A 19,646-nucleotide genomic window follows, 5' to 3' on the forward strand; every position below is an offset into this window, starting at 1 on the left:
AAAGTACAAAAACGAAATTTGGTTCAAATATTTTTTTTTTAAGTATTTGTTTTGGGTAATTTATTTTTTTTGAAAATAATGTTAAATTAAATTCAAAGAAAATCGTTTTTACATCAAGCGCATCAGTGTTATCAAGAGTTTGATGAAAACATGTTTATAATGCTTAAACCGTAAGACTTAAAAGTTGATCATATTATCTAAAAAAGAGTTTTGGGTAATTTATTATATTTGTGTATTTTGATTATTAGATCTAAAAGTAACTATTATTTTTAGGTATATAATTGTATTTTGGTTATTTTGAATACTCGAAAATTTTTGATTTTGACTCTAGCTAGTTCTTTCAGTTCACGAATTTATGAGTCATTCAGATAATCTATAATTTTGGTTTGTTTTGAGTTAGTTCGATTAATTCACCCAATCCCCTATATAATAAAACGGAAGTACACAACATTGTTTTGTAGACTATATAATTTTAATAAGTTGGTTACAAATTGGTATAGATTAAGTTTTACATTATTTGTATAGTCTGGATTTATTGTTTCCAAAAATCTTAAAGAGAATATTCGAAAGAATCATTTGATATCATCTAACTTACCATATTAATTTCTTTTATTAAATTATTCATCAAATAAAATCCGTTCATATCTAACTTAACATATTAATTTGTTAATTATTATTATACTTTACCTCTTATTTTTATGTATGAGTCTATTTTGTGAAACAAATAAATTATCATATTATTTATTACAATTAGAAAATAATTTTTTCCCGGATATACCATAAGTTGAATTTTTAAAAACAAATATAAATGATTCAATCTATAAATTATTCAAGTTTAATTAATATTATTCTTTAAAAATAATATTTATTGAATTAAAAAATTTACTGAGTAACGGGTCAAAATTTGAATATTTAAATTCAATTTCATACTTTTTTGTTGAATTTTATATAATATAATAAACTTTAAATAATTTATTTTAAAATATTTTAAAAATATTGAAACTAGATATTAAAGTTAGAAACTATAAACACTCTAAATTGGTTCATTATAGCAATGTTAATAATATGTAACTATAATATGAAAGAATTTCAAAAAACCAAGTATATTAAAACAAAAAGTATAACAATATATTAGATTACTCATAATATAATAACTCGCCTTTTAAAAAGCAAATTCACAAAATTATGTCTTATAATGACATTCAAGTCATGAGGTAGAATATACATTGTTGAAATAACTTCACGTACATAAACTAATACAACATATTAAAATTTTATTTTAAAATAGAAAATATTTAAAATTTTATAAAATAAAATTTAACCAGTGTTATAGCACGGATACTTATCTAGAATCATTAACAATATAAAACTTACAAAATAAATGTCTTTTCAAATCATCATATTTAGCATATGATTTTATTGCATAATATTTTATCCAAAAAAACTTTTTAAACAATCACATAAATTATATTTTATATAAAAATTACAATATAAATAAAATGAATTTCTACTTGTGCTCTAGCACGGGTCTTAATCTAGTATAACATTAAACCAATAGCATTAGTTACGTTATGTACTAACAGTAAAATTTTGCTTAACTTATATTAATTAGTGAAATAAAAACAGTAAAATGTTTTGCATTGCAAAAGTAACAAATAAACTTGATATATAGTGTTACCGCTAATATTTTTCTGTTATCGGAATGATACAACCAAATCATACATTTTATGATATGCCATTCATGTCTCTTTTTACCAATACATTTAGGGGTGAGTTTTAAGGAATAGAGCAATAGAAGAGAAGGTTTCAATAACTTGGGAGACTTGCGTCCAAACACGCTTTGACTCTGTGGATAGGTTCTATCGCACTTTTTCTCTGTAAAATCGGAATCTCAAAATCTCATCAAATTTATTACGACAGAGGGAGGGAATGGAATCTTCCAGCACGTTCGTTGTTCATTATAACTTTTCATACATTTGTCAACATATCGAGTGATCCACTTGTGTCAAACTCTTTCTAGCAGATTTACTTATCCACTAGCTTACAAATACATTTTTATTTGCTAATCATTGTCTATAAACCTTAACAAGAAACCAAGGATATGTAACAACAATTAAAATGTTGCACCAAATTTTTTTGTTAGTAGGCTAATGTCTTTTGGTCATACAGAAAAATTAATATTTGTGTCATACGTACTTTACTTTAATTTAATTTAACAATATAAATAATTACAAAAAGTTCTATTTCTTATAATGTGGTGATTATAGCAGGATGTAGCTAGAATTATTTATTTTTATTAGAATTATGTTTAAGAATATTATTTAATATAAAAATATTGAAACTGCTTCATATATGTGAAATCTTTTTAAAAATTGAAGGAAAGTATTTTGCTTTTGGTTAAAAACAAAATATTTGCCCAATCTTAACTCCATTACAAATTTACAACCAATCAAGTAGAAAATTTAAGCATTTAGAATGGCACAAAAATTGATTTTAACTGAAAAAATAATTTATTAGAGGATGGTTTCAACAGATGATGTATGAGTTTAGGTAAGTACGAAATTTTTAGAAGAAAAAAACTTAATACAAATTTCTTTCCCTTTTTTTTCATCCTCTTCCATTTCTTATAATAATAAAAAAAACATGTTAAGATGTCATGGTTACCTAATTTCCTAATTTAAAATTTGATTGTCCCAAAGATTTTCTCCGTTGACGTTATTTATTGCCGACCTGAAAATTCATTCACGATTGATGTAGCCTGATTCCGTCTTAGATCTTACACATAAAATTAATTGTTTAACCCGAACAGAACTAATTTAAACTTCAAGCGTGAAGAAGCTTGAAACATGATTTCGTATTTTGCAAGCTATCCATTGCTTGCTTGACTCTTTTGTTTTTCATTATCTCAAACATCATCTAAGAAGCATAACACTATTAAACAATGTTCCCGTCAACTATAGATAAGTTTAGATTTGGTATTTTAAAATTCCCATCTATATATCTATTTGATATAAATTTATCGAATCATGCTATGCATATTGTTGAACCAAATATTAAAGGACTTAATTTATTCTTTGATAAAAAAAAATTTGGTGATCCATTTTTAAGATGTATAATAATCGTTTCGATCCAAAACTTAAATAAGTTTTATATGTGGTCAATCTTTCTTTACATAGGGAAGCTGATACAAAAAGTCCGGAAATACATATATTCTAGGAACGTGTTTTGTGGGTGTCTATTTGTATTGGGATATTGAGAACCCGAGATCAAACGGAGAGATGGACGGTCAAGATGATTGCCCAAAAATATGTAGTATGAAGATTGAAAAGAATCTAGAAAATATAGTTTAAGAATATTTACATTTATCTAAATATATTATTTACATTTATATTATGTTAGTTTAGGACACTCATCTCAATATAAGAAGATGTATTTTGTACAATTCTAATTATGAGAGTCTAATACCATTATTCATCCTCTAACACATTATGTGTCTTTACTCTCTCGAATCTATCATGGTATCAGAGCAAAAAAAATCTTGATGTGATTTATGGTTTCATTACGTTAGCTTCCACAAAAAAAAAAAAAGATAAAAAGATAAAAAAAAATAAAACAAATTCTGTTTCGTCTCTTCTTTTCTTTTGACCTTCCTCCATCGTTTCTTCTTTTAACGTTGGAGTCTTTCTTTCTTTTTGTTCTAATTATGAGTTGGTAATGAAATTTATCCAAATTCCATCGACTATTTAAAAAAAAAAAAAAAAATCTGAAATTTGGGCTTCACACACATGTGAGTGTGTTGTCTTATGTGGCCATGATTTGGCTGGTGGTGGTGACTATGAATATCAACCAAGATGTACGGTGGTGTTCGTTGGCCAACTGAAAAAAAAGAAAAAGAATGAACGGTGTTTGTCTCTTGTATAAGAGATTTGGGCATAATAGCATGTGTTTGTGCTACTTTACCTATCGTCATGTGGTTTCTTTGTTTTACTTTGACAGAGCCACGACCATGACTTCGGCGGATACGATGTTGATCCGGCGATGATGAATTCGAATTCGACCGTGACTACACAAGTTTCTTCATGAACAAGAAGTTCGAAGAACGATCCAAACTTATGTTTTTTAAATTGATAGAGATTGACTATATGGCTGAGTATATGGCTGAGTATAAATGCCACGAAGATGACTCTACGGCTGAGTATAAATGCCGTTGATGACCTTACGACCGGGTATAAACGTCGATGACCTAACGGCTGGGTATTGTAGCCGCTTTGACCCTACGACCGGGTATAAACGTCGATGATGACCCGACGGCTGGGTATAAAGCTGTTATTTTGAAGACTTGTCCAATCTCACCCGTGTTACCACATATGAGTTTGCCGGGGGTATTGGGATATTGAGAACTGGAGATCAAACCGAGAGATCGACGGTCGAGATGATTCTCCAAGAATATTTAAACTATGAAGATCGAGAAGAAACTAGAAGATATAGTTTAGGAATATTTGCATTTATCTAAATATATTATTTACATTTACATTATGTTAGTTTAGGAAACTCATCCCTATATAAAAAGATGTATCTCGTACAATTCTAATGAGAATCTAATACAATTTTTCCTTTAACAGATTATGTGTCTTTCCTCTCATCAAATCTATCAATTTGTGAACTATCGGGTCAAAAATATAGACGGTTAATATGATTCTTCTTTTGTTTTGGTATCAATAATAATATAGATACCAGTTTCAAATTTGCGACAACGTCCAAAATAGAAAGTCCACAATTTATAATGACTAAAAAAATCTACGAATACAAAAGAAAATACACAACAAAGAAAACATTAGGGAAATAACTAGCAAATACCTGAAAAAGAAACACTTGCATAGATTGCCTCAGCTCCACAAATTCGAATTCTCATCATTGTTGCCACGGTATCGGCCTATCGGGTGTGGGAAGTGAGGATTCATTATACTCCATCGAGACTCCGATCCTTGCTAGAGGTGGTGTTACTCAGTTTTTAAAAATCGTTTAGTCAAGTACATTTCATAAAACTTTTAAGAAATATCTACAAAGTTTACAAATTATTATTTGGGACATTCGTGGGATTAGTAGTTTACCAAATAAAATTTATTCAAGAAAGTTACGAAATAAAACCAATAAAATACAACATTTTTGTATTTTGTATTTTCAGACAACATTTTTTTTTTTTTTTCAAAAAATAACATCTGTTTACCTAAAATAACAAACAGGCCTATGGCCCATCAAGCCCAATTAAACAAGAAGTATTCGATAATGATGACTTGCTTACCAAATCCGAAATATATGGTTTCGTATATTTTATTGTTAAATGAAAATAATAAAATATTCTCCTCAAAACCGAGGCGCCGTGTTCTTGCTTGCTACTTTTTTATCTTCTTCTTCTTCTTCAAATCCCATAAATCGAAATTGCTAATTCTCTTCACCAAACTTGTTTCTCCGTGATAAAAAACACAGGTTTGTTTCCATACGATTCTTTTGATTTTACAATTCCGATCGATGATTCTCGTGATTTTGAATAACCTTAGAATTAAAATCAAAAGCTTGATTAGGGTTTGCTTTAATTAGGGTTTCAATAGTTATGGAGTTTGTAGGAAACTTTTGATCTGGGTTTTTGAAAGATATATATTTTTTTCAATTTTAAGGGCATGGCTACCCTCAATGAACAAGAGAGCATCAAATTCAAGTACGATGAGTATGATGATGATGATAATGAGGGTTATGAAGATGGACCTAAATGGCCTGTTGTTGAACCAATCCCTACCAAAAAAGTGTCTGGCTACCCGATCGTCGACTCTGGAGATTATGTTGATGATGGATATGATTCAGCTGACGAGCTCTCTACCACTCCGATTCAGAGAAATGTGACACCACCTGAAGTGAACTTGAAAAACGTGTTGACTGGTTTGATTGCTATTGTTACCGGGCGGAACAAGGACTCCTCAGATGAGAATATCCCTTCTTCGAATGTTTCCTTCCTTGGCTCTGGCAAGAACGGAGATACTTACCTTCATTCCTCTGTTTACATACCGAGTGCTCCCCCTCTTCTTGAACCTAGTGGGATCAATTATAGTGTTTACAAGGAGTTGCTTGAAGCCGAACCTCCTGAGTGGCTCCCTGATAGTTCGACTACTACTTGTATGCACTGTTCTTCTCCTTTTACTGCAATCACATGCGGTAGACATCACTGTCGGTTCTGCGGAGGGATATTTTGTAGGAACTGTTCCAAAGGTAGGTGTTTAATGCCTAGTCGCTTTCGGGAAAGGAATCCTCAGAGGGTCTGTGATTCCTGCTACGAGAGGCTTGATCCTTTGCAAGGTGTCCTCATTAACTCTATTAGTAATGCTGTGCAAGTTGCAAAGCATGATGTTGTGGATTGGACTTGCTCTAGAGGCTGGTTGAATCTTCCCCTTGGTCTTTCCATGGAAGATGAGATATACAAGGCATCTATTACCCTCAGAGGTTACTGTCAGGTTTGATTTTTTTTTTTTTTTTTATCCAATTTTTATGTATACTGACTAAGATATTCGAGTAGAGAAATGAGTACAAAGTACCATTGGTGATCGTAAAGGTCTGTTTAACCAGTTAACGAAATACACAGGTAGCAACACTAGACCCTGAGAAATCCATACCACATGCTGTTCTTAGTCGAGCTAAAGGTTTGGCGATTATAACAGTTGCTAAGGTTGGGGCTTTACTGTCGTACAAACTCGGGACTGGTCTGGTAATATCTCGGAGATCAGACGGGTCATGGTCTGCTCCATCCGCGATACTGTCAGTAGGTCTAGGATGGGGTGCTCAGGTAAACTTCATCTTTTCCATTCAGCACGTGCCTGTGAGTTACACTTGTTAAAGAAACCACTGATGATAAGGATTTTTTGTACTCTTTTTCTTTCAGATTGGCGGTGAGTTGATGGACTTCATAATAGTGCTGCATGATGTGAAAGCGGTGAAGACGTTCTGCAGCAGAATGCACTTCTCTCTAGGTGCGGGATGCAGTGCAGCAGCAGGACCTATAGGGAGAGTGTTGGAGGCTGACCTTCGAGCTGGTGACAGAGGCTCTGGCGTCTGCTATACTTACAGCCGCAGCAAAGGTTTTCACCATCTCAACTTCATGCCTCAGTTTTCACTTTTCTCATATCTATAATTTGGCTAGGAGACTCGTAGCTCCTTAGGGGCTCAATATTACAGAGGAAATTGAATATAGTCTAGGTAGGTCCTGAAAATATAGAACCTGAGGAAAGTTGTGTGGTATGAACAGGGGCGTTTGTGGGAGTATCTCTAGAAGGAAATGTGGTGGTAACAAGAAGGGACATGAATGTAAAGTTCTATGGCGATCCATACCTATCCACATCAGACATTCTACTTGGGATGGTGGATCAACCCAAGGCAGCCGAACCATTGTACACTGCCCTCAGGGATCTCTACGCAGGTTTACGCCCGTAGCCTCCATTCACATTACAAACTACTCTTTGTATATAAACGTTTCTCAGATTGGTTTCATAAGTTAGAAACTATTCAAGTGTACATGTACATAAATTGTTTCCCTCAAGAACCAAACATTTGCTGCACCAGACTATGAACGTTTTAGGATTATATTTATTTTATCAAAGCTTTTTTACCTTTATAAAATCTTTCTCTTTGCGGTTCTATTTGTCTATGGTAGAAACGCTGTCATAAGCTTAAAAGAGGTTTAGCGAGACTTCCATGTGTAAACTAGCTTTAATTGTTCGAACTTGTTAAATTTGTTTCTTACAGTTGAAAACAGATTCATTTCAACTTTTAAGTTCTGTCCACGATTGTTTCTTTTCATTTCTCCATATTCCTTTTGTGGTGGTAATCTATCATTTTAAACTTTTAGAGTTTCATCAATTATCGTTACGATTATGGAAAGAAAAAAAAAATACTTGCATTGCGAAAAACTCGTGAAAGATCAGAGGAGGAATCAATCAATCATTGGTTTTCAAAGCAAAAGTAAAAACCGAAGAAGAAACGTAAGAAAGCTAATTAAGGGACAAGCAAGCCACCATTAGAGGTCTTCTGAGTCTTCTTCCTATAATTAGAGACGCTACAATTTGGGCAGACATATTCCAACCCATCCGTTTTCGCATAATCCTGTCATATCATATGTTTAAATCAGTCACTACACAGAGGCAGTTGATGATATTACGAGTTTGTGTTTGCTTTTACCTTGAAGGCCCCGAGGCCAGGTCTTCTGTCACATCCGAAATGAGCCCACTCTCCACACGATCCACAGTTCACCCAGTCACCAGCCGTGCTACTGTTTCAACCAAGAAAAATCAATGCGTTATTATTAACAAGTATCCTTCTGAAGCGAGAGAGAAAGAAGGTTCTTATAATGTACCTGCGACATATTAGGCAACACTCTCCATCTACATCATCATGAGCATATTCATACTCCAGTAGATACGTCTCATAGTGTCTCTTAAGTGTATTGCCTACTCCCTGCCATAATAACCCCAGAGTTAGTTAGCTTTTAAGACAGCACTGAATTTCAAGAATAAATCAAGTAATGAGCTAGATTAGAAATCAGTCAATCATTTACAGTCATTCTGTTCGTGAGTGTGTGGTTCCGCATCTTTGAGAAAACTTGTCCCTTCCAGTTGATCCCATTCCCTACATGGAACCCTCCCCTTGATACAACCTGCAATAACTCTTATTTTTAGGCCACCAAATGTAATGCTGGCTGCCCTGGGTTGATCAAATTCAAATCAGTGCTTAACTACCTCTCTATACAAGTTGAACAGATCAAGCCGTTTTGAGTTGAGAACAGCGTCTGGAAACTCTGCTAGCCCCCCTGGAGGAACAAGCCGGCTATGTCCTCGAATTAGCAAAAACTGCATCACATCCCTCAGAAACTCCTCCTACATAGAGAGACAGCATCAGTATAATAATCCCCGAAGAAAAAAAAACCATCTTAAAAGTGGGTTTTTTAAGTTCAAACTATTTATCACAAGGAAAGTAAGGCAAACCTCTGAGCAAATCTGAATATGCGCTCTTCCACAGTCGTGTTTCTTGAGAGGTAGAGGGTTTAGTGTGATAATTTGCTTTCTCTGGTATGAACCAGAAAAAGCTTTACGTTGAGTTACCGGAGTACCACCTGATGCACCATGCTTTGGAGGCATAGGTAAGCTTCCTTTGGTGTTGTCACCATCAAATCTTCCAATTTCAGAGTAACCAGAGAAAGGTATCATCTTATGTCGACGGGTGTGAGGTATCGGTCTCAGAGCAGCCACATTGATTTTCCTCGATGTAGGTCCTCCGTTTTCAATTTCCTGAATGTAGATATTTCCACAGCGTCATATCAATGTAAATACATGAAGACGATGATATTTTGGCACAAGTATGGCCACCAATTTAGAGTTGAAATCAAAGAGTCTAGCTTGTAAACAAAGAGTACTTCCAAATTAATATTCTATATAAAGGAAGTTTTAACCTGTGGCATTCGAAACAGTACCTTACTTTCTCTGCATGGTTCGGATCTTTTTCTGGTTGGTAAGGGTGGCGTTAACCAGTGAGGAATTTTGGACAGAAGAGCATCATGATTTGAAGTATCATTGATCTCTTGTCCACAGAAGAAAAGTAAACGCTCCGCATCATCTTTTTCAAATGAAGCAACAGACAACCCCTGAATGCTTGCTACTCCAAGGATAACCAAACTGCGGTATGACACATCAGGTGCCAGCTGCCTTAAGACCTACATAAAAGCAGAATAAAACTTTTTCTTAGCTACATATTACGCAAGAGAAAGAAAGATCATGAAACGCGAAAAAATATCCAGAAAGTCGCAAAGAATGTGGATCACACATGGCTATCTGGATGTTACCACCTCACATGTCAAAGCATCATATCTACAGAGTGGGAGCAATAAAGCACGGAAAATGGTCATGGGCATCTTAAACGTTGAGTCAAACGTTCAGGAACTTGAAAAGCCTTCACTAATGTTCGTTGCATTTTCATAACAAACTTTATCATCATAACATTCTCAGGACTAGTCTAGAAGACTACAACAAATCTAAATCGAGCAGAGAAAGAGATAATTAACCTGCAGAGCCCATGTCGGTACTTGCATAGAAACTTCACACACACTTGCCCCACAAGCTATTGAAGCAGATCTCCGAGGCTCAGAGAAAACCCGCTCTGTTTCTTCTGAGTTGACCACTGAATGGACTAGTTGGATCTTCTCAATCACCTCATGTTTTATGTGATTTTCCAAAAGCTGTTATTTACAAAGGAGACTAATGATAAACCCCATTGCACATGTATGCAGAGTAAAGCTCATATTTAGGAAGGTTAAAATCCCTTGCCTGGTCACTGAAACAGGTCTGCGCATTTCCAGACACCAGCATTGATATGTGTGCTGAAGAACAGGTCGAGATATCACACCGCATGGTCACTACACCACGAGTAAATGTTCCTGCTTGAAGAGGAGGTGCTGGAGCACTGCATTATGAAAGTAACAGTAAGTCTTAAAACTAACTCCATAGGCACAAAATCAAAGATTATTCGAGGGATGCACAACATATCATTAGGCCATATAAACTACATACCTAGAACGGTTATGGAGCCTACTTCCTCGCATCTGGAACAACGAAATGATAAAGTTATTTTGATAGGACTAAAATGCACACATTTTCGTATGCCCACTAATAAAGAAAAAGCTAAACTGAAAACTAACAAGCTACTCACTTCTACTCTCAAGAGAGCATTAAGTCCTTCCACCAAAGATCCCAGTACAGATGTATCCTGAAATAGAGAACCAGCTTTAGAAGTGAAAATAGCATAGAGAAATACGAACATTTGCGCAAACAAGCCAAGCATCATAAAATGTGCAAGAAGGTCAGTAACACCCACCAGTGTGCATGGAGGTCCACACAAAAGGAATCTCACGGTAACATCTTCGTCATATATCTTTATTGACGGGAGGCTCTCTAATGAATTTTCGTCTTCTAGTTCATCAGCTTCTGGCGAAACCACGTCAATCTTTGGAGGGTCTCCAAGCAAGCAGGGTCCCATCTCATAATTCATTTTACGGTTGCTGTTCGAAGGAAGGACGGTATTGTCACTCGTACAATAGAGTCGGAAAGATGCCTCTGCAACATGGAACACATCCCATGTATCACTGCACGAACTGCATTGCCAAACAACATAGCATAGTCAACTAAATTTGTAGACTAGGTGAAAAAGTGTATATAATGTAGATGTTAATCAGACTAAAATTAAGGCTTTTCGCAATTTCAGATGCTCGGGTTAACAAATATTACCTCTGTATGACTGAAAACAGAGCATGGCGAAAATGGCAGGCTGCATATTTCGTGAAAGCATTTTTCCAATATATAACATATTGAACACCCTGCCAAACCAAAGCACCAATAGAAAGAAAAGAACAAAACTGATTTAGAAGGACTAAGATTAATGTTACTATCAATTTAAGCAATTTATTCGAAGGGCTTTTATATAATAACTGTTTTTTTCAACTACTCTTAACCTAAACCATAGGTGAAATAGAGCAACAAAGAGATAACAAGAAGAAAACGTACTAAACAGTAAAGGAACAGAAAAGTGCAAGGTGGTTATCAAGAATGGTGTACCTTAGAGTAGAGTGCTTGAGCTAATTCTTCACCATTTGGAAGCTCAAGGTAAACCTGAGAAAACAATATGAAACCAAAGCATATTAATATCTCACTAGGGACCATTAGGGTTCTTGTTATGAAAAATGTTTTAACATAAACGTAGAGGAAACTCTATAGAGCCTTTTAAGCGAATCATCAAGAGACTAACAACAATCTATAAAGAAAATATCTTAGTGACACCAAACCAACTTCAGATGGTAAAAGGAAATCCTTAACTAAAAAGAGTAACATAAAACAACGAATGCACCCACCGTTGTCGGTAATGTGGAACCAAACAGAGCAACCAAGGCATCAGGAGTAGAAAAATCAGTAAATCCCAACACAAAGGGACCAACTTCATCACTATCTCCACTCTGCTCCCCTTGCAAGTAGACAAAATCCGTAGCAGAAGAGTTAACAGCAACCTGGAACTCCTCTGTCGTAGGATTATTCAGTACCTGAATCTACAACATGACAAAAAAAAAAGCATACACCAAATGCTTAAACATCTCCATAAAAATTTCACTAAAGTCCAGTAATATCTGAAGCGACTGAAGAGTCTCACCAGCTAACAAATTCCCTACATACATAACTAGAACCAACTTAGTTCAACATTGTCCAATCTTACTAAAAATTCCCAATTTCAACCAACAATCTAGCAAATCATTTATGAAAAAAGTCATAATACCTTGAGTCGCCCTGAAGAAGAGAGATCTGGAAAAGGGTATTTGGGTTGAAGAGGAGGAGGAGGAGGAGCTCCATCTATCTGGTTATCATTCTCTCTAGAAACAACTGCCACAACATTACAACGGTTTCTCGAAAAACCTTGACCATGAAACATCATTCAAAGCATAACCAAACTTTCTCTAACTCTCTACGAAACTGGCAGCCAAAATGACCCAAAAGAGACAACAGCTACAAAGAAGAGAACAATTCGACAAAAGAAAAGAAAAAAAAACCCTAAAGAATAAGTTCGTCAAGAACCCACTAGTGTGTCGTGCCAAAGGCACGAGTAAATCTGAGTTAAAAGCAAAAACAGATTACTCTCGCGACCTCGAATCAGCCCTAACTGAAAGAAAAGAAAGAAAAAAAAAACCCTAATTTCGAACTCTTAGAGGTGAAATCGACGAAACCCAGAAAAGAAGAAGACGGATTTTATTGGAAAAGGGGAAACTAAGAAGGAGAAGAGGCCCATTCCCAAAACTTGCTGTTGATTAGAAGACCGTGAAAAAGGAAGCAACTTTGATGATGAGATTAAAGATCACACACACACAAAAGATTAAAATTAGAAAAAAATCTCAAGAACAATAGAGAAATTGTTGATTTTTTGTATTTCCTTTTAAGAACTATAATAATAATAATAGTCTACAGTGTTTGTGTTTGTGTTCGTGTTTGTTACAATGTTACCCCATTCAGAACAGAACACAAACACAAACACAAAAAAAAAAAAAAAAAAAAAAAAAAATCAAAGCAGAAAAAAAAAATCAAACATACATAGGTGAATTTTTGTAATTAAAATTAAGAGTTAACAACAAACAAACAACTCAGATTAATTCCTCAGACAAAGAGAGATGGTTTTGTTATGTTTTTTTGTTATATCTTTTTAACTAAAACGATTCGTCTTTCAACACTTCGTCACACAAAAAGAGCGAAACCGAGAGAACGATCGTCATGTGATGATGTTATGTTACTTTGTCCTTCTCTTAAGAGATTTTTAAAGATCTCTTTGATCAAAAGCTATAGTACCAGGTGAATATAGACATTATCAGGGTTAAAAAATCAAAGCTATTTACTGTTTTACTTTTGCTGTTTTCAATCCATATATGAAAAACACAAGCACACAAAATATATATATTGGAAAAGTTAAATAATACTGTAGCAAATCAGTCGTCTTTTTTCTTCTTTCCAACTAAATAGTAGCAATCAATCTATTCAATTATTTTCTGTATCTGATAAACTATACAAACTGCATTACATGTCTATACTTGTTTGAAACATTTATTCATTTCACAGTCTGATCTTGCTATTTTTAATATTGACATGTATCAATTTCTACGAGAGATAAAAGACACAAGTAGTAATCTAGACATGTAAAAGGAATACGTTTAAAAGCTCCTCTTTAGCTTATCTTAGACAGGTAATATATATAAGAAGGACGTTCCCCTTAACCTTAAAAAATTATCCAAAAGTCGAGATATATCAAAAGAGAACAGCTGGATTTCCTAATATCTTCATCTAATCATGATTGTTAGGAAAAAAATATGTATAAGATGATGATAATTACAAAATAAATCGTTTTACGTATTTCTTTTGCCTTTTCTATTAGTCGGCTTGCAAACAAAAGGAAACAAGAGAAAAGAACAATTTCAAGTGCAAAAGGAAACAGAGAAGCTCATCTTTGGCTATATAAGGAGGTTTTCGTCCCCTAAGCCCTAACGTTTAAAGATCATCTAAACAAGGAATTATAAGAGAGAAATAGAGAAAGAGCAAAGAGAGATCTCCTTCTTTGTTGGACTGTTCTTCTTCTTCGTGTGTGTTTCTCATAGTTTTGCGATCTCCTTCTTTTGTTGTTGCCTGATTTGCCTTTTTTTTGTTTAATCGATCGTGTGCTCTGAAGTTATGGGAGAACGCAAAAGCCTAAACAAGTATTATTCGCCAGATTTCAATCCGAAGAAGATACCTCGCCTCCAGAAACCGAAAAATCAGCAGAAGAAGATTCGATTTATGCTTCCACTACGTGTTCGATGCAACACATGTGGTAATTACATGTCGGAAGGCACCAAATTCAATTGCCGTCAAGAAGACGTCATCAACGAGACGTACCTAGGCATTAAAATCCTTAGTTTCTACATCAAGTGCACAAAATGCTTGGCGGAGGTGATAATTAAGACCGATCCAAAGAACAGTAGTTATACTGTCGAATCAGGTGCAACTTGCCTGTATAATGGAGTCGAGGAGAAGGAGAAGAAGCGTGAGGTAACTGAAAACGCATTGGAGTCCTTAGAGAGGAGAACTGTGGTATCTAAAAGAGAGATCGAAGTTATGGCTGCACTTGATGAGGTTAAGTCTATGAAGTCTAGACGAGCCTCCGTGAGCGTAGACTCCATGCTTGAGGCTTTGAGTTGAAGAAAAAAGCAAGAAGAAGAGAACGTGGAGGAAGAATTGCTCATCAAGTCAATAAAATTTGGTAAGCGGACTAGAAGGATTGATGAAGAGATAAACAAAAATCTATGAGGCGTTTGATGAGAAGAAGAAGAAGGCTTATAATAAGAGACGTGATTGCGGTAATTATCCCAGTCAAATCTCTTCTGTTTGCATAATGACATGTCGAAGAAGACTGTAAAGGAGGGACTCGAATCTCTGTGTCACACCTATGGCACCGACAGCGATTAGGAGAAGTAAATCCTATATTATAATTTTTTTTATTAGTTGGAATCGGTTATGTTAATTAGATTTTGATCATATTATCATTCACTGAAGATCAATGTAGGAATCTTTGTTTCGAATTTTTTTTTGTTTGACACTGAAATTACATACACTTCTAAATCCTTGAGCGGATTCAGTTTTGAGCTTTAAGATCTAATTATGGAGAGCTTTTTATATGATGCTTTCTATCAGACCTTTCATTCCTCTAGACATATTATAACATCAAGGCATTAGTGTCCTTTAAAACTTGTAAACGTACTAAGTTTGGTGTGTGTCCTTTAAAACTTCTAATTTCTAAACGTACTAAGTTTGGTGTTTCTCTACCTTTGTCTTGCACATCTCATGGTGTCATTCTTCAGGTTGTCTTTCCCATCTTTTAGAATCCTGAAATAACACAACATTAGCATGAGAATGGAACATCACAATCAATCAATAACTTGGATCTTTTTGTTGAAATCTATCTAACTCACCTGGTACAAGAATCAAACTGTGAAAGTAAACACAACTGTTTGAAGGGGCACAAATCTTTGAATGGTTATACCTCTGAACATATGTTTGCTCCACCGCAGTTTGCGAAAGTTTCATCAATTTGATCTAAGAAACATCACCTGATGTTACCTCTTCACAAAAGATTGTGATATTGTTTAGGTTGTGATACACGCTTTGGCATTACGTATCATAGGAGAAAGAGGAAGAATTGAGAAGTTTCTAGTTCTTTTAAGTATCATGTTTCCTTTTCTATTTAGAACTTGGTTTTTGAATTTTTACTTTTAGTTAAGGTGTTAAGGTTGTAAAGGGATCTATAAATAGGTCCCTAAAACATCAATAATATTCATCTTCCAAACAATTAACCTAATTCTCTAAACAAAAGACTTGGGTGAAAGGAAGTTAAGCTTTTGAAATCTCTTTTGTTCTCTTTATTCTAAGCATAAACTACGGGGGTGACTACTATGGCTAAGGCTTTGGCTCATAACAGGTTGACGAAATAGTTTGGAGCATGATGAATGAAAGGATGATCACTTGTGATGATAAAAAGTTTCTTCCAAGCTGAAACTGGAACTCAGTAACCCACAGCTCAGTAAGTTCTCTGTGTCTTTGATAAAGGAGAGAGATTCTATCTCCCTAGAAACACGATAAAACTGTTGTAGTCGCATCCAATGGCCTGACTACAAAAGGAAGTCTAACTAATATAAACGATTCCGTACGTTGAAAAGTTAAACGACTGCACAAAGACTTCATTGCTTTCAGACCAGCAAGCCAACCAAAAAGAATTTTCTCGCAGTGATAGCACAACAAACCTATCCCTATACATAGTCCAAGTTTCAGCCATGGACATTACATATTGCTGCTTCAAGTGTATAACTCACACAATCATCATCATAATAGCGACCAAAGAGATTGAATCTTAAAACCTTGTATATCATGTCTCTTGTGCGTCCAAGGCAGTAGTATTCATAGATGGACATATGCTCTCTACTGTCTATCCATCCACATACTTGTAAGTTGCAATTTCCAGATTGCAATTTTGCGAGAATCGGTGTAGAACAAAATTAATCCATCACAGGCTGACATACCTCAGATATGTTCACCAAAATCACACAGTTTGAAGTATAAAGGAGATTGATCAAAGTTCTCTGATATCCATATCTGAGAAGAGTCTTTTGAGTGAAGGGAAGACAAGTACTTGTGGCTGTTTTTCAGATGGGCGAATCTGTTTTGACTTAAGAGAGTTCTCCAATCTTTACAAGTGACTTGAAACCTCACAAGTGGTTTCACTGGAAGCTGACTGAGAATGTTCTCCACTAGATCTGTTGGGAGAACAAACCAACTAAATTTTCTACAAAAGCAACAACATCATGAGATTTGTGGATTTTCTCGCCCCGTGTCTCTGGTTTCTTCCCATTATAAGATTGATTGTCAAATAACCAAACTCGTACAACAACACATTTTTCAGCAGCTAGTCGACGAAAGTGGTCTATATCAGACTCTGAAATAGGACCTTGACCATGCGCTAACCGCTCTTTGAACTGTTTTCTAAGACTGTCTTTTACTTTTGCATGAGAAAACAACTTCCAATCAATAATTTGTTTCTCCCTGGTACAAATTCATCACAAGGTCTTTCTTTCCAAGGTTCTTCTCCTCCTTTTTTCTTAAGATCATTGGACTGTTTATTATCCATCTGGAGGATTTTTTGTGTAGATACCAATAAATCAAGAAAAGATGGACACAACAAGCTGAAATTTGCTTTATAACATGTCCTCTGATTCCATTATCTTGCCTTTGTATCTCTGATTTACATATGTCTCCATTTATCTCCTTTGAATTTACATATAGTAAACACAAATGAGGACTCTCCTCCTAGCTCTGTCTCTCACCCTGGGCGAGATCTCTTGAAATTTTCTTGATTCGATATTTCTTCTATTGTTAATCATATGATTTTTGATTCTTAATTATGTTGTTAATACATAGTGCATAATTTGGAATGAAATAATTTTTTTGTATACATTTTTAAAAAAGAATACAATTTTTGTAATTATAAATCTTATATATGTCATTGAAAAAAAAAATCTTATACATGTCTCGCATACTATTTCAGAAAATGATATACATGATTTATAAAATCCAGAGTTTGAACATCGACGATATGCTAAACAAATGTGGTTGACCTATTAGTAAATAACTAGATTAAGACCTGTGCTAGAGCACAAGTTGAAATTTATTTTCTTTATATTGTAATTTTTATATAAAATATAATTTATGTGATTGTATTTAAAAGTTTTTTTACATAAAATATTATGCAATAAAATCATATGCTAAATATGATGGCTTGAAAAAAGACATATATTTTGTAAGTTTTATATTGTTAATCATTCTACATCAGAACCCGTGCTATAACACTGATTAAATTTTATTTTATACAAAATTTTGTATATTTTATATTTTAATTTTAATATGTTGTATTAGTTTATGTATGTGAAGTTATTTCAGCAATGTATATTCTACATCATGACTTGAATGTCATTATAAGACATAATTTTGTAAATTTGGTTTTTAAAAAACGAGTTATTATATTATGAGTAATTTAATATAGGGTTTGTTAGATTTTTAGTACATACACTATTCATAATTGGAAATAAGAGATGTGTGAGAGAGAGGGTGTAAGAGATAGAAATTAATGTGGGACATAGGGTAATGGTGAATATTACTTAAACATCCTTGTCGATTTTTTTGAACAAGAAAGAAGAGAGAGGGAAGGAAGAAGAGAGAAAAGGAGATTATTTTTTATTTTATTTTTTTACGCTCAGATTTTTTTTTTTTTTTTTGTATTCTCCTTCTATCTAAAAACTAAAATATTAGTCAATGAATTTTTTTTTAAACCAAATTCGAGATATAAAAAAAAGCTATGTTTTTTTCTCTATTAATTGATATGCATTTTGTTTGATGAATTTTAAATATAATTTCATATATTATATTATCCGTACACATTATTAAGAGTACAAATATCTGTACACATTATCAAGTGTACAGAGGTATATATTTTATATATTATATTATCCGTACACATTATTAAAGAGTACAGATGTCCGTACACATTATCAAGTGTACATATATAATATATTTAATTCGTACACTATTTTAAGTATACAAACATCTGTACATTTAATAAGGTGTACAAATATCTGTACACTTAAAAATAGTGTATGAATAATATAAAATTTATATCAAATTGTAAAAAAAAAATATAGTTTTTTTCTGTTGCTAAGAAGTTTTAAAAAAATGTATATTAACAATTATTTGAAAAATCAAGAAAATGGGAAAAAATAGGAATAATGGCATGAAGGTAATTATGTATGTTAGGGGATGGCAAAAAAGAGAATCCAACAGTTGCAAATAGTGGTCAATGTACTACTTTGCCAATTATGAATAGTAAACGTATTAGTTTTCAAATTAAGTTTTAAAAATGTATGTTTTTTCCTATTATCTCTTTAATATATTGTTATAATTTTTGTTTTAATATACTTGGTTTCTTGAAATTCTTTCATATTATAGTGACATATTATTGACATTGCTATAACAAATCAATTTAGAGTGTTTATAGTTTCTAACTTTTATATCAAGTTTCAATATTTTAAAAATATTTCAAAATAAATTATTTAAAGTTTATTATTTTACATAAAATTATAAAATTCAACAAAAAAATATGAAACTGAATTTAAATATTCAAATTTTGACTCTTACTCAGTAATTTTTTTTAATTCAATAGATATTATTTTTAAAGAATAATATTACTAAACCTTCAATATTTTATAGATTGAGCTGTTTTAAAAATTCAACTTATGGTATATCCAGAAATAAAACTATTTTTAATTATAATAAATAATATGATAATTTATTTGTTTAACAAAATATACTCATATATAAAAATAAGAGGTGAAGTATAATGATAAATAACAAATTAATATGTTAAGTTAGATATCAAATATGGATGAATAATTTAATAAAGGAAATAAATATGGTATGTTAGATGATATCGAATGATTCTTTAGAATATTCTCT

The 19,646-nt window shown here is 33.4% G+C and overlaps 2 protein-coding genes and 1 pseudogene across 2 annotated transcripts; 2 read left to right on the top strand and 1 right to left on the bottom strand.

Annotated features, from left to right (window-relative positions):
• Positions 1–5,309: 5,309 nt before the first annotated feature.
• On the top strand, positions 5,310–7,662 carry LOC104783732 (uncharacterized). The gene is made up of 5 exons (XM_087510179.1): positions 5,310–5,487; positions 5,676–6,503; positions 6,632–6,832; positions 6,929–7,124; positions 7,292–7,662. Exons 2-5 carry the CDS (start codon positions 5,679–5,681, stop codon positions 7,474–7,476), a joined length of 1,407 nt encoding a protein of 468 aa, XP_087366305.1. The 5' UTR covers positions 5,310–5,487; positions 5,676–5,678; the 3' UTR covers positions 7,477–7,662.
• A 257-nt stretch (positions 7,663–7,919) lies between these two features.
• On the bottom strand, positions 7,920–13,276 carry LOC104780229 (AT-rich interactive domain-containing protein 4). The gene is made up of 16 exons (XM_087510178.1): positions 12,352–13,276; positions 11,936–12,127; positions 11,643–11,696; positions 11,316–11,404; positions 10,906–11,182; positions 10,741–10,797; positions 10,602–10,633; positions 10,359–10,494; positions 10,097–10,270; positions 9,509–9,748; positions 9,024–9,326; positions 8,778–8,915; positions 8,597–8,695; positions 8,396–8,496; positions 8,221–8,311; positions 7,920–8,145 (listed from the first exon to the last, which is right to left on the bottom strand). The coding sequence occupies exons 1-16, from the start codon at positions 12,505–12,507 to the stop codon at positions 8,038–8,040; spliced, it is 2,247 nt and encodes a 748-aa protein (XP_087366304.1). The 5' UTR covers positions 12,508–13,276; the 3' UTR covers positions 7,920–8,037.
• Positions 13,277–14,145: 869 nt separating this feature from the next.
• On the top strand, positions 14,146–15,056 carry LOC104783733 (uncharacterized; annotated as a pseudogene).
• Positions 15,057–19,646: the final 4,590 nt, after the last annotated feature.

The sequence above is a fragment of the Camelina sativa genome, chromosome 4, assembly GCF_030686135.1.
Source record: "Camelina sativa cultivar CO46 ecotype springtype chromosome 4, ASM3068613v1".
Taxonomy (NCBI): Eukaryota; Viridiplantae; Streptophyta; class Magnoliopsida; order Brassicales; family Brassicaceae; genus Camelina; species Camelina sativa.